The sequence below is a fragment of the Thunnus albacares genome, chromosome 10 (genome assembly GCF_914725855.1).
Source record: "Thunnus albacares chromosome 10, fThuAlb1.1, whole genome shotgun sequence".
Lineage (NCBI taxonomy): Eukaryota > Metazoa > Chordata > Actinopteri > Scombriformes > Scombridae > Thunnus > Thunnus albacares.
The window spans coordinates 17,544,050-17,557,545 of NC_058115.1; the positions used below are offsets into that span (position 1 = coordinate 17,544,050).

The 13,496-nt window shown below is 38.2% G+C and overlaps 1 protein-coding gene across 3 annotated transcripts in view; it reads left to right on the forward strand.

Moving 5' to 3' along the window:
• Positions 1-11,184, forward strand: part of cabp2b (calcium binding protein 2b) — a 17,253-nt gene extending 6,069 nt beyond the window's left edge. For 2 of the 3 annotated variants that reach the window (XM_044363905.1, XM_044363904.1), the window contains 5 exons: positions 9,225-9,255; positions 9,347-9,481; positions 9,799-9,908; positions 10,583-10,730; positions 10,838-11,184. In XM_044363905.1, the coding sequence (XP_044219840.1) occupies positions 9,225-9,255; positions 9,347-9,481; positions 9,799-9,908; positions 10,583-10,730; positions 10,838-10,863 (450 nt within the window). In that variant the 3' untranslated portion in view covers positions 10,864-11,184. Of the gene's footprint in view, positions 1-6,364; positions 6,490-9,224; positions 9,256-9,346; positions 9,482-9,798; positions 9,909-10,582; positions 10,731-10,837 lie in introns of those variants that run through there. The other variant, XM_044363906.1, reaches the window with a different exon arrangement.
• The last annotated feature ends 2,312 nt before the right edge of the window (positions 11,185-13,496 follow it).

The following is a 13,496-nucleotide window of genomic DNA, read 5'->3' on the forward strand; positions in this document are numbered from 1 at the left end:
CTATAATTAGCATCAAAACACACAGTTCTTTCCGGGCAACTTCTTGGAAATTACTATTAAATTATGGACCTGTATAAAAGCCTCACAAGATAACAGTCTGAGGCTCCTTCCTTCCTTCCTTTCCTCCTTCCTTGCTCCGTCTTCTCTGTCTCTTCTCTTTTTCTGATAGACAGCTCTTGTTACTGGACACCAGCTGATGAACATCTGAGACCAGATCAACACACACAAAGTTCGTCATGAAGGCACATCAGTACACTGAGTCCAAAACAAAGAACGGAGTCACATTACCAGACTGTTGCGTATCACTCATACATACGGTACACACACACAATGCATGATCAATGTCACAAGTGTGTGTGATAAAATTAACAACGGCGAGTGTGACAGTCATTCAATGCAGGCTTACATAAGCAATTGAAAAGTGATCAAAACATAAACCTAGTAACATAAATCCTCCCCCACAGATCACACACACAGCATCTCATTTGAGTAATTAATTGAAACCACGAGTAAGAGAGAACCAACCTGGTAATTAACCAGACTTAATGGTATTGGTTGTGTCTTTGGTTATTAATGCAGCCGCTGGTGTCAGTTTTGTGTGACACACAATCATCAAGGTGAATCATGAAGGAACTCAATGAAAAGCTCATTTGGTTGATAAAGTCGTATTGTGGTGTGTAGAGCTGATGAGCCTTCAGTGATGTGAGTAAGTGGACTCGTGCTAATAGAAATGTTCGGGGTTGTAAATAGGTGGGGATGATCTGTGATGGATACAAGTAGCTGCACTGACTGATGGAGTTGTTTTGTTTGTTGTTTGACTAAAACTGCCTCATAACTTAAAAGTACTTGGTCTTTTAGAGTTAAGATTCACTGTCAGCTGTGGTGATATATAAATATGTGATAGATATGAGGTATATAGGACTACTAATAAGTGAAATACATCATACAGTAAATATGTAAAGGAACATAGATGTAAATGAGTTAAACAACATTGTTTACTTATGTAAGATAACATGTCAACATTAAAAATTATAGGTTTTCAAATGTTAACTTAGTTTTTGTTTTTTATTGTTGTGCTTTGGCATCATATATTACTTTATACGTCTAGTGTCACATTTTAAATTCAGATGTAAAAACTGCCATTACATAAGAAACTACTTCTGTTTCATGCATGATAAATAATTGCACATGAACAGCACAGGTGAAGATGTAACTTTACATAGAAAATATTCTGTTTACACTGTATGTAAATCAACATCTTAAAGGCATTTATGCTTTGAGTTTGCATGCAGGTTTTCAATATATGACTTTTGTGGAAGTGTTTGCACAAACAGTTACAAAATACAAACAAAATATTACGTAATAATTTCGTAATAATTTCTTGAATGGGGTATGGAAGAGTGCTTCGAAATACCTCAGATGATCTGATTTTCTGACAATATTAACTCCAGCGCAGATTTTATCAGTGGCAGCTTGGGAGAAGATATAATTTTCCCTTACTCTTTATGAGTATCACATGTTTTTAAAAATGGCCTTGTTATACCCACAGGCAGCACTCATACAGTATCTGACCACATGGTGAATAGATCACAGTGACACTTTTTCAGTGTAAACAGACTGTTTTTACTCAAGAACTTTTTCCGGGTAAAGTTTTCAATTACAGTGGTCGCTCTTAAGCTGAACATCTTTCAGTGATGGCTCAATCTTCCCAAAACTTCTGCTAAAAGTAGAAGTTGGATCATTACTGTCTCAGTCTGTCACTGCAGCAGCTGTCAGATGAAGCTATTAGAAGTGTCCTAAAGCAGCCTCTAGTGGTGATGGCTGCTTTTAGCAACAGAGATGTCAGATGTCACTATAATGTTTCATCTAATGGAGGTTTGAGTATGTTTCATTCAACCATATGTTTCTTTGCCATTAAAATCTCAGAGAGATTACGAGCAACCCCGCATTATGTTTTATCTGAGAATAGTTTAGGTTTTACAAGAATTATGTTACATCACCAACACATTATTCTTTTAAAATATTTATTTTAAAATAGTCAACTTTATTTATTTGCAACAAATTAAATTAACAAGTTAACTCAGGTTATGGAGCAGGAACACACCTCTAGTCACCTGTCGAGCCTACCGTGATTAACCCCTACGCGCCTGTTAGTCTCAGTTTCCTCTTCCTCACATCCATCCTCAACATTCAATACCTCCTCATGTCATTAAACCTTTAATCACATCTTGCTGTGGTGTGGTCCTTGTTAGTGAACCTAAAGAATTGTGAATTGGGAGATCGGTAAAGGCATCTTGATTTATTTTTTGATATTCAGACATATTACATTTAGATATTCCATTCTGTGCATGTAACAGAAATAATAAATGTTTTATTGAATGATTGATTAATTATTAACAAAAACACTAAATTGCTAGGGTCATAAATAACTAAATTATATATAATTGTATAGATTTCCATTTCTATAGAAACACTTTTATTTCACCAACAATAAACCTCTTTTTTAACTTTTTTAATACAGACTGTGTAGTAAAGTCTTGCCCTGTAAGCATTTAACTAATTAGCACTTTTAATTTTCTAACACAATAAAAATACCCAGCTAATATAATTTTTACTTCTCTCACTGTTTCTATACTGTATCTATAGTGTTAATACTACAGTAATTACAGAGTGAGTGCCAGTTTTGGAGAAAGAACATTTGAAGCCGAAATTGGATCCATGAGGTGTAAAATTTAACTCCTGACGTGCTGCACACACACACACACACATACACACACACACACACACACACACACACACACACACACACACACACACAACAGATCATGGTCATTTTCATTTCTTGGAGACCTAACCCTAACCCTAATCTTAACCAATGACCCACAAGTCAGATTTTTCCCAATTGGGGACATGGCTTTTGACCCCATTTGGGAAAGCCATCCCCAATTAATTGGTCCTAAGTCTGAAATTTGTCCCTAAAAGCAGCTTACTTAAATCACTTTTGGGGTATTTACAAAGACTTACATTAATTTCCTGGAGACTAACCCTAACTAACCCTAACCCCAACAACCATAACAACTACTTGTCTAATTAACCCTTACCCTAACCTTAACCACTGACCCAAAAATCAGTGTTTTATGAATTGGGGACTTGGCTTTTGTCCCCAATTGCACAAACCATCCTCAATCAACTGGTATGTTGATTGGTAAGCCTGGTATGTTGATTGGTAAGCCTGGTATGTGTCCCTGAAAGTGACTTAAGTTACACCCACACACACAGACACACACACACAAGCTGTGCTCTCCATATGGAAGTACTGTAAGCAGAACACTAAATCTGCTTTTGGAGAGATTTGTTGACAGATGTTTTGTACAAGCTCAGCTGAACACTTAGCGTTGCACTTATAACCTCAACTTGTGAATTTAATGTTGTCATCATCATGTGAGAAGTCAAGTACAGCTCGAGCTCGAGCCGCCTAACATCCTGTTGACTGTGAACCTGAGATGACACAACCGACAGTAGATAGTCTGGGTCTCATGGTGCCTTTCGCTGAAGAGCCTCAGCTCACTTGTGGTACTCCTTCATTAACTGAGGGTTTAACAAAATGTGAAACATCTCTAATTCTTTGTGGAAAACACTTCAACAATGTGTATCTTGTATGTTTCTGGGAACTAAAAGTTGTTTTTACTTTGACACCCATGTACTTGTTTACCCAGTGGATTTAAAACTTAAATTTCTCATTCGGAGGAGGATGTGAGCTTTCATTTTATTATGAAAACTACAGAATTATGATTCGCAGGAAAATCAGTCCTCTCTGTTGATTTTAAACAAGACTAGGTCAAAACCTAATATGAGGCTGGACCGTATATGGTCAACATGTGTAATTGTGGCCAATTTGTTACAGGGATAGTCAGTGGTAGTGTCTATAATGTGAATTCCTGGATATTAAATGTTCATCTGCAATTTTCTGTTGTGGTCCCAGTAATATTTGCTGTTAAAGTGTACTGAACTAGCATATCACATGACATGGTTAAACAACGTTTGGGTCAAAAAAGAAGGTATGAATGCAGTTGCAAGAATAATACTTTAAACTCATATCTTGGGATGTTTGATTTGAAAAAGATCTTTTAATTTTTAATAACTATTCTAATTACCTGTTAATTCCCCCGGCTCTTTCATCTGTTTCTGTGTATGTCTGTAAACAAAGTCTCATCTGTATGTTTACATAGGATTAGCATGCTAGGCTAACAGTCCATCAGCTGTGTAACTTTATATCTGTGCAGTGATGTCTTTCAGAACACACAAACACCGTAAATACACCTGTCACCTGCCTAATATGGTGCTGTTAAACTGGAAACACCATGGCTACACCTTATTTTCATACATGGGCTACACACAGCAAGGCATGGCTGTGCTAATGATGCTAGCCATGCTAACTAGCTGATAGCTACTGTGCAGGTTGGCATCTCTTTGTAGCCATGGGTTGGTACTCCTCTCAGTGTTGGAGCCTCCGTGTGTGACGCTTCAGTCGGTAAATGTGTGTTTTTAAAACCTATTTTTGGAGTGAGCTGAGCTGGGGGCTCCTCTGTAAACGCCCTCTGAGGACATTTGTTCCATGGATGTATAAAGAGAACTGGATACAGGAAGAGCGACAGGCTTTGAAGCCAATTTGATATAGTGGCCAAATCAACATCATGAGATGGTATTGGGCCCAAAAAGACTTTTTCTCATATACTTACATTGTGAAAGAGACATCTGTAAATGAACAGAAAGTCTAGAGGAGTCACATGATTGAATCGTGTTATCCCCATTTCAAGTTAGTTGGGGACGTCTCCAGTGAGCATGTTCCATGGGTGCATTGTCCACATAGAGCATATGCAGTATGTTTTCAAGAAGCGGCTTTTTTGGCTTCATGCGCCACTGAGCAACTTTCATAGAAATGAACGGGGACCCGCCTATGATGCTGATCCAGTTCTCTTTATACATCCATGTAAAAGACCCTCTAAGGAGTTGGCTGTTCAGTACATATTGTCTTAATGGTTTTAAGCCTGTTTTTCACCATTAAAAATTAGCGTTAGCATTATCACAGTTAACCATAGACTGTAAATGCACCGTGCTAACCAAACTAGCAGTTAACGCTAATGTTGGGGTCAGCTCCACCGTCTTGTCCAAATATGGTCACTTCTGGCTTCTAGCCAATGGGAAACTCCAACACCGGAGCGGCTGACCAATGGTGTAACTTCATCCCTCAGTGAGTCAGTCAGTGACAGACATTCAGGGTTAGGCCAAATCAGGCGTTGTGGAGCACCACTGCAGGATTGAGCGGAGGTGTGTGGGGGGTCTGGGCGTGTTTGTGCTCTAGAAGGTAACTGTTGTGAGACAGTCTGAAAATAACGTTTTATTGATCTGATTCACTGGCTTTCTCGCTACCACTGCTCCCTCCGTCTCCCTCCGTCTCCCTCCGTTAGAGGGCTGGTCCGTAGCTGGTCCAACCAAAAAATATACCCATTGAATAATTTTCCACACAATTCCACTACACATGGATACAGTTTGTTCACAGAACATATGTTTTTCATCTTTTACTCTCACTTTTAAATCTTTCCTGAAGGTTTATGATCAGTGCACATAGTTATTTTAATTTTATATGGGCTTTTTTCTTTTTGTTTTGTCTATGTTTGTACAATATATTACTCATCCAGTCAGATGTTTAGTAAAGAAAAAGGCAAAAATCTACTCTAATCATTTAATGTAAGTGATGGCAAATAAACAGGAAATCAAGATTTTGATAATATGATGGCATTAGTTTCTTTTCATTACACCATCTTCCTCTATAATCTGAAATGGTAGGGATTAAAACCCTCTCTGTTTGTGTACTCTTAATTCTCCCTCTAAAACTACTGTAGATGAAGTCATTTGAATGCTGATGCAGAGAGAGAGGGGGCAGCAGAAAAGGAAAGAGGAGGAATGAGAGAGAGAGAGAGAGAGAGAGGGATTAAAAGCGATCCGTGTGAAGAGAAAAGAGACAACCCTGCTGCTGCAAAGAGACACGAGTGAGCTGCTTTCAGTGGAGAGTTTGTTTAGGTTGGGTTAGTTTGGTTTCGTGCTGCTTTGTTTGGTGACGTCACTTGACTTTAGATCATATAGAGATGGGTGGAGTCACTCAGGATTATCCAAGCATAGATTTAGAGCTTGTTTTAATCTCTGTATTATCAGTAGTGACAACTCATAACCGGTATGGAGTGAAGTTTTCATCAACTTCAGATCTTGAAACTGAGCTGGACCTCTGAGAATTTCAGAGAGGAGGAAAAAAGGAGGGGGCAAAAGAGAGAAGAGATAGAAATACACAGTCAGGGACAGAAAATAACATTCTGATAAAGAAACTAATAGAAGAAGGAGAGGAGAGAGGCAGAGTGAGCTTGCTTGTTGAGCAGGGGAGGTTGGGTGATGGGCAACTGCACCAAACCATCTACGAAAGACAAAATAAATAAGGTAAGAGCACTTCGTCTTATCTTTGTTAGACTTTGGCTTCCTGCAGCTTCAAGCTTTTGCTCTTTGCGTGTTCGTTGCAGGTGTCTGTGCTCAACTAAAACATCATAGCAACTTTGATCAATTCAGTTTTGACCTTTGGGAGCAGTATATGTAACAAAATAATCGAAGCTCAAAGGTCCACCCTTATTAGCTTTCAGAACTTAATGGAATTAATTATTTAATCCCTGGGTGACAGTTTTAATAATTTTACATGTTTGTAAATCCAGAACAGCAAATAAAAGTGTGAAATTGTAGCACTGCTTGTGTGGAACCTCCTAATATGAAATGTTTCCTTTGATGGTAGTTGCATGAAAATTCACAACATTATTCAAAACTTTGACACAAGGACACATTGTGTAACTTACTGTAATAGTGTTATTGACACAAATATGTCAGTAGAGTAGACATTCAGCAGAATTTACTCTGTATGTGTCAGCAGAAGAAGACTTGGGAAGGATGGATACATAAGGAAAAAGTTGAGATCAAGATGATTTTTTCACAGCAAGGATTATGGCTGATGTGATTGCCTTGAAATAATCTTATGCAATCCAGGCTTACAGCCATATTCTATCTAATGTTTGCGTGATTAGAAAACCTTGTTCCTTGAAAGATATGATTATGTTTTATGTGTGAAGAAAGCCACACAGACATTGTTTGAATGAGTGGGATAACAGCCTGGTCTGCCTCTAAAGGAGGCAGAGGAGGGGTCTCTCGGGGGTAACGAAAGGGCAGTGGGCCGGCAGGGTCTGGAGCCGGAGGGAGAGGAGGATCAGGACGTGAAGGATAAGCCGTTCAAACATCCCCTCGGTGCGCTGGTGAAGAACTGCAACATGCTGCACAACATTGTGGGCCCGGCCTGCGTCTTCCTTAAACAGGGCTTTTCACAGACTCTCGTATGTAACACAGTAGACAAAGTTCACACTCGGTGTCCCCACACACCCCCCCGGTGCAACTTTTTCCCCTCATGTCGATTCATTTTCCTCCCTTCATCGTGGCTGACCTTTGTGTTCTTCACTACACCAGCTGTGCCATCCCACCGCATCACTGGTACAGGTCAGGCGATCAAATCTCCTGGTACTGCACGTGCTCAGAGCGGTCGATGGTTCAGTTCCATGGAAAATTATTGACTGACTCTGTGGAGCTTACTCTCAAATATGTTGCACAGGGTGATGTGGAGGTCAAGACTGAATCTCCAACTGGGCAAGTGGGAAACTGCCCTGCATGAGGTTCACTTCTGGGCTATTTGTTATTGTTGGATTCATTGCAAATTCAACTGGAAATACTCGAAACCCATATTGAAACTGATAAGGGCCTTTAGTTGGCTCATTTATTATGTCAGTTGATATTATGCTTACATGGTGAATATTTCTAAATACATTTTTCTAGATTAAATATCTCCAGACTAACTGATACACAGCAAACTGTGGGTGGGGTTGTAGCGCAGCATGCTGCAGGTTGGTTTCTGGGGCTCTGGGCAAAATACAATGACACAGATCACTTTTGCAACAGCGTCCCCCACTGTAACTTTACAAAAATGACAAACTCTGCTTGTAGTTTTCTATCTGCCAAATAGACAAGATGATCTAAAATTAAAGGAGCATTGCAACACTTTAAGAGTGATTCAATTTTTTTTATAATCTAAGAAAATGACATCTCTATTCAATGCAGTTTGTATCCACATATAAGGGAATTAATTCCAGTTATTTGGTCAGTGGATGTGTCCCGTTTTAAAGTCCCGTGTTGACAGTTTAGATGATCACACTGTAATTAGCTTTGAACAGACTGAAGACATTGTGTATTTAGTTTGTTGTCATCAGCGCAGCCAAAGTAAATGAACTGATCTCAGAGGATTTGTCTGTTACTATTCTCTCTCTTTAGAGCTCTTAGTTGGGAATGAGTAGGTTTGCGTGCGAGCCTGAGTGCTATGTTCCAGCTTGTATATGGATATACAGTATGTGTGCATTTATGTGTGTCTGAACAGTGCACATGTGTCCTAGGGTCTCTGTGCCTGCTAAACCTCCCAAATCTCCTAATCTCCAGATGATCCCACAAATAATCTGGTCACCCCTGTAATTTATGTTACATTGTCTGCTCCTATATATTATAAAGCTGTATACAATTTAATCCATATAGATTTAGATACAGTTTTTCATTATGAGATGCACTGGGTTTGTATATCTAATACAGCTTACTGCACAATTAGAGGACATGGTCACTGAATCCCCATCACCTCTCTAGATTCGCAAATTATGTATTAATGTGACTATAATACATGGGCTCTGTTTTTAAAACAATTTCAATGCCAAAAAACCAAAGTCCATTAATCAAAAACGTTGGCCAAACATCTCTGAGAAAACCTCAGTAAAATGTGGGTTTAAATTGGGGTTATATTTTCCACTCATTATTCATTTCCTGTCATTTCTTACTGTCAATTGTTGTTTTGTGTTTGATTTTATTTTTTTCTTTGCTCTGTCAGCCCTCATAACATGACCAAAATGTGTGTGCTTGGTTGTCTAGGTGTTGTTGCAGTGATGTTTCTATGGATCCGACTGTGTTTATACTTGTGTAGTATATGTCAAACAAGCTTTACTAAATGTTTCAGCAAATGTTTTGTGTGGCTGTGAGTGGTGTCTGAGAAAGAGATTTAGTATTCTAAGGAAAGAGAGACTAACATGTGCCACTGGTTCATCCAACAGGACAGAGAACTGAGACCAGAGGAGCTTGACGGTGAGGTGATTTATCTGCTGCAGTGTGTTTCTGCTTTACATCGTCTTACTCTGACAGCCAACTCACAAAATATTAACATGTATGTTTTCAGAGCTCCGTGAGGCCTTTGTGGAGTTTGATAAACACAAGGACGGCTACATAAGACATAAAGACCTGGGGGAGTGTATGAGGACTATGGGATACATGCCCACGGAGATGGAGCTCATCGAACTGAGCCAGCAGATCTGTGAGTGGAACAGAAGGCTGCAGGACAATCAGAATAGAGAAGAACAGGACCAGGAAAGAAAAGAACAAAATAGAACGAAACAGATCAGCAAAGCCAAACAAACTAGTTGGTAGCAGGAACTTCTTGAAAGTTATTAAAACTACATGGATGATTGTTGTCACAGTGATATAAAATACAATCGCTACTGTTAATGCAATTGATCTATAATCACCTACTAATTCTGTGCAGATATGTAGAGGTAAGAAGAAATGATTGATAATCCAACAGAGGGGATTAACGTCTAGCTCCATGGTGAATTGTGTGTGTGTGTTGTGTAGGTGGAGGTAAATTGGACTTTGAGGACTTTGTGGAGCTGATGGGACCCAAAATGCTGGCAGAGACAGCGGACATGATTGGAGTAAAAGAACTACGGGATGCATTCAAAGAGGTCAGGCTATTCATATTGTTACTTAAAGCTGCACTAAACAATATTTTTTATATTACCAATGGATCAAATAACCATGTATGATGCAAAAGGAGGGTCGCTCATAGTGATGAACACAGTAACAGTTATCATCAACTCTGCAGTTCGACCTTAACACTACAGAGCCTTTTAGTCTTTCACTTCATTGTTTTGGCTCATAAGCAGGCAGCAGGCAGCTGTTTTTCAGTGGAAAAGCACCAGATAGCAGGTTAGCGACTAGCTGGTTTTAACATACTGGAGCATTTAGCAGCTAAAGAGCCAGATATTTCCCTCAGGAGTAGGTGGAGACCAAAACAGCAGTAAAACGAGAGTTGCTCCGTATCCCCTGGATGTGTAAACAAGCAACTGGTAGCCAACAGGTTAACCATGTCAACTTTATGAGGTGATAATATGTCAGGGCTGTGTTTATGGCTTGTTTCCACTGGCTTTAAGTGGCCAAAAAAATCTGCATCTCAGATTTAAGCCCCTATATGAAGGATCAATGATGTGACTGTAGCAGACAGAAATGCAAACCCAAAATGTTCCAATGTATTCCTCTAAAAGCTGAATAATCTACCCGCCAGATAGATCACCAAATTCCACTCAGTGCATCATGTAACATGATCCTCAATGTCCCTCTTTCTCTCTTCGTGATCCAGTTTGACTCTAATGGTGACGGTCAGATCAGTATAACTGAGCTGCGTGAGGCCATGAAGAAGCTGATGGGGGAACAAGTGACCAACAGAGAGATAAACGAGATCCTCCGAGATGTTGACCTCAACGGAGACGGTTTGGTGGACTTTGAGGGTGAGAGAGATTCTCTTTGCCTTTACAGGATCATTTAAGCGACCACATTCACCATCATTGTTTTACCTCTCACTCCTTTCTCTTTTTTTTCATTTTTTTTATTTCAGAGTTTGTGCGAATGATGTCACGCTGACCGGTCCAGCTGCCCTCATGTCAGATGGACAGACAGACATTATGCAACTGCTGGAAAAGGGAACATACTGCTCTTAACAACATGCATTTAGAGTTATATTTTTATATTAAATCTATGAAAAAGAGAAAAAAAATGCTTTGAATAGATTCTATAACTTGACTTCACCTGTCTGAACTTGCAGTGCAACACACATAAAGAATTTAAGCAGCTATAAAACATATCAAAAGCTTCATAGACTACAATTATGACTGTGTTTTTTAGATGTACTGTATTTTTATATATCAGTGTTTGTCCTTTGAGTGTAAAATCTTGTTTGTAAAAACTGTCAAATTCTTTTTTTAATTAAATGAAAAAAACTGCATGAATGGTCACATTATTCAAACTTGCGAGTGATGTGACAAACAGTCACATTGTCAAAAGAACAATCCATTAACAGCATACATTGACTGTCACAGTGCCTTGTTGAATCGTCATTGTACAAAAGAGGAGCTTGGCAAGGATTCAACGAGAGCACGCACTGGCTGGGCTGTGATAAACATAGAGTGCAGGAAAATATTAGAGTGACTTACTGTTCCTAAACAAGTCAGGAGGCATGCATAAACATCATATTGTGCTGATATAAACATAAACAAAAAGGTTTTATAGCTGAAGTTAAGTGTACGTTGAACCTTGCAATACAAAGTAGTTGGAATTACTTTCTATCAATAGTTAATTGTTATTATTATTATAAGATAACTTATAGATAATTAATCTTGGGTGGATAATAACATAAACATACTAATTCCTGTTAGAGTGATCAGATTCTGCTTTAACTTGAAGGCTGCTGTTTGTATTTTTTGCCCTCCAGGGTTGAAGGTTTATCTGATACATCTAAATCTTGTATTATTAGTGTTAAAGTATGTTTACAGGAAGAATAGAGGCACTCGATATAGGTCATAGTTGCTCTTTTTGGCAAACTGCTAAACTGCATCAACAATTAACATTCTCAAGATAGTTTATGTGGCTACATCATAGGTTGCATACATGTCCTACATATATAATGCAAACTTGAGCCTCTGAATGATTAGACTTCTGACTTTGACTCAGTTCTTTGAGCAATTTATGAGCAACAACACTGAAAAAGAGTAAACAGAACAATAAATTCAACCATGGAAAACCGGCCGGAGTTGGCTTAAAAAAGTTTCTGCTGTAACTTGAACTTTTTGCAGTCAAAACTAATGTCAATGTGTTTTTTTAAATTTATTTATTGTTAATAAGTTTTTATTATTAAATTGGGGACATATCAGAGATGTTTTTTATCTAAACTCAGCCAGTTGGAGGGGCGTGTTGGTGTCTGTGATTGACAGCAGCTGACAGGATAGCAAACGAGACAAAGTAAACAAACCTGACTGTCAAGTCCTGCCACAAGTCAGGGGCAGACAGTGTGTTGTTAAAAGTGGTGCTGAAGAGCAAGAACCACACCTGCATCTAACTGGACAAGTGACATTTGCAGGTATGTTAACATGCTGCAGCTGAGCAGGTATTTAGCTATATGTATCCTGCTAACTGATGTTACAAGTGAACTTTCCACCTATGAATGTTTGTTTGGTCGCTGAAGTGCAGGACAAGATGTTTGTTTATGTTTGTAAGTTAGATAAGAAGGAGACTTCAGCAGGAAAGCTCATGTGTCATGTGTGTAACAGGCTGCTGTCTGACCATCCAACCAATCAATAACAACACAGGAAACCAAAAATATAAAACCTCATTTTCTCCCTTTAAATTTCTGATTTTAGGAAATGTGATGTACGGAGGAGGAAAAAAATCAGTTGGACCTCAAATTATTTTACAAAAATAAATATTTTAATTGGCACAATTTTTTAATTGAAATTATTTTTAAGTATCTATTTACAATATTCTTATTAAAGACAATTCATTCAACATTAAAAACAATTCATGAATAGCATGACAAAATTTTACTTGTTTTCCAATAATATAAATCAATTAATTAATTTCTTTTCAATTCATTTAATTCTATCTACGTATCTCTATACATGAGGTTCTTTGGCCCTGTTTTACTGTATTAGGCCATTATATTGTTATTTGAAGTGAATGAGCTGATGTTTCATTTTAAATTCAAAATAGAAAAAAGGAAAATGAAAAAAAAAAAAGAATTTAGCAGATATTTAGATGTGTCCTGTTGCTATGTTGTAAAACCTGTTATTGGATCCAGTGGGCTCCATGCTGTCAAATGATTGGCATCACGGTTCTGAAACTGCCCTGCTGGTCAACTTGCCCTTTTGTCTACACTGTATTGTTTTTTTTTACAAAGCAGCTTTATGATTCAGAGGTTTTTTGAAGCTGACTGTGCAGCTTTAAACAAACCACATTCAGCATCTTTACAAAGAAACTGTGAACACAAATACCACACAAATGACATGCTGTTCACAATACTTCCTGAAAAGTTTGAAGTCAAGCATGAAATTATATTTTGTGTCCAGCTAACATCCAAAATAGTGAGCTTCAGAAAGGCAGCGTTGATATTTGTTAATATTTTGTGTCTATTTTTCATTAATCTATTTCTTCTTTTTACTGTTTGGTTCATTAATATTTTAACTCTGGTGTTTTTTCCATTAATAAGTAACAACAACAACATC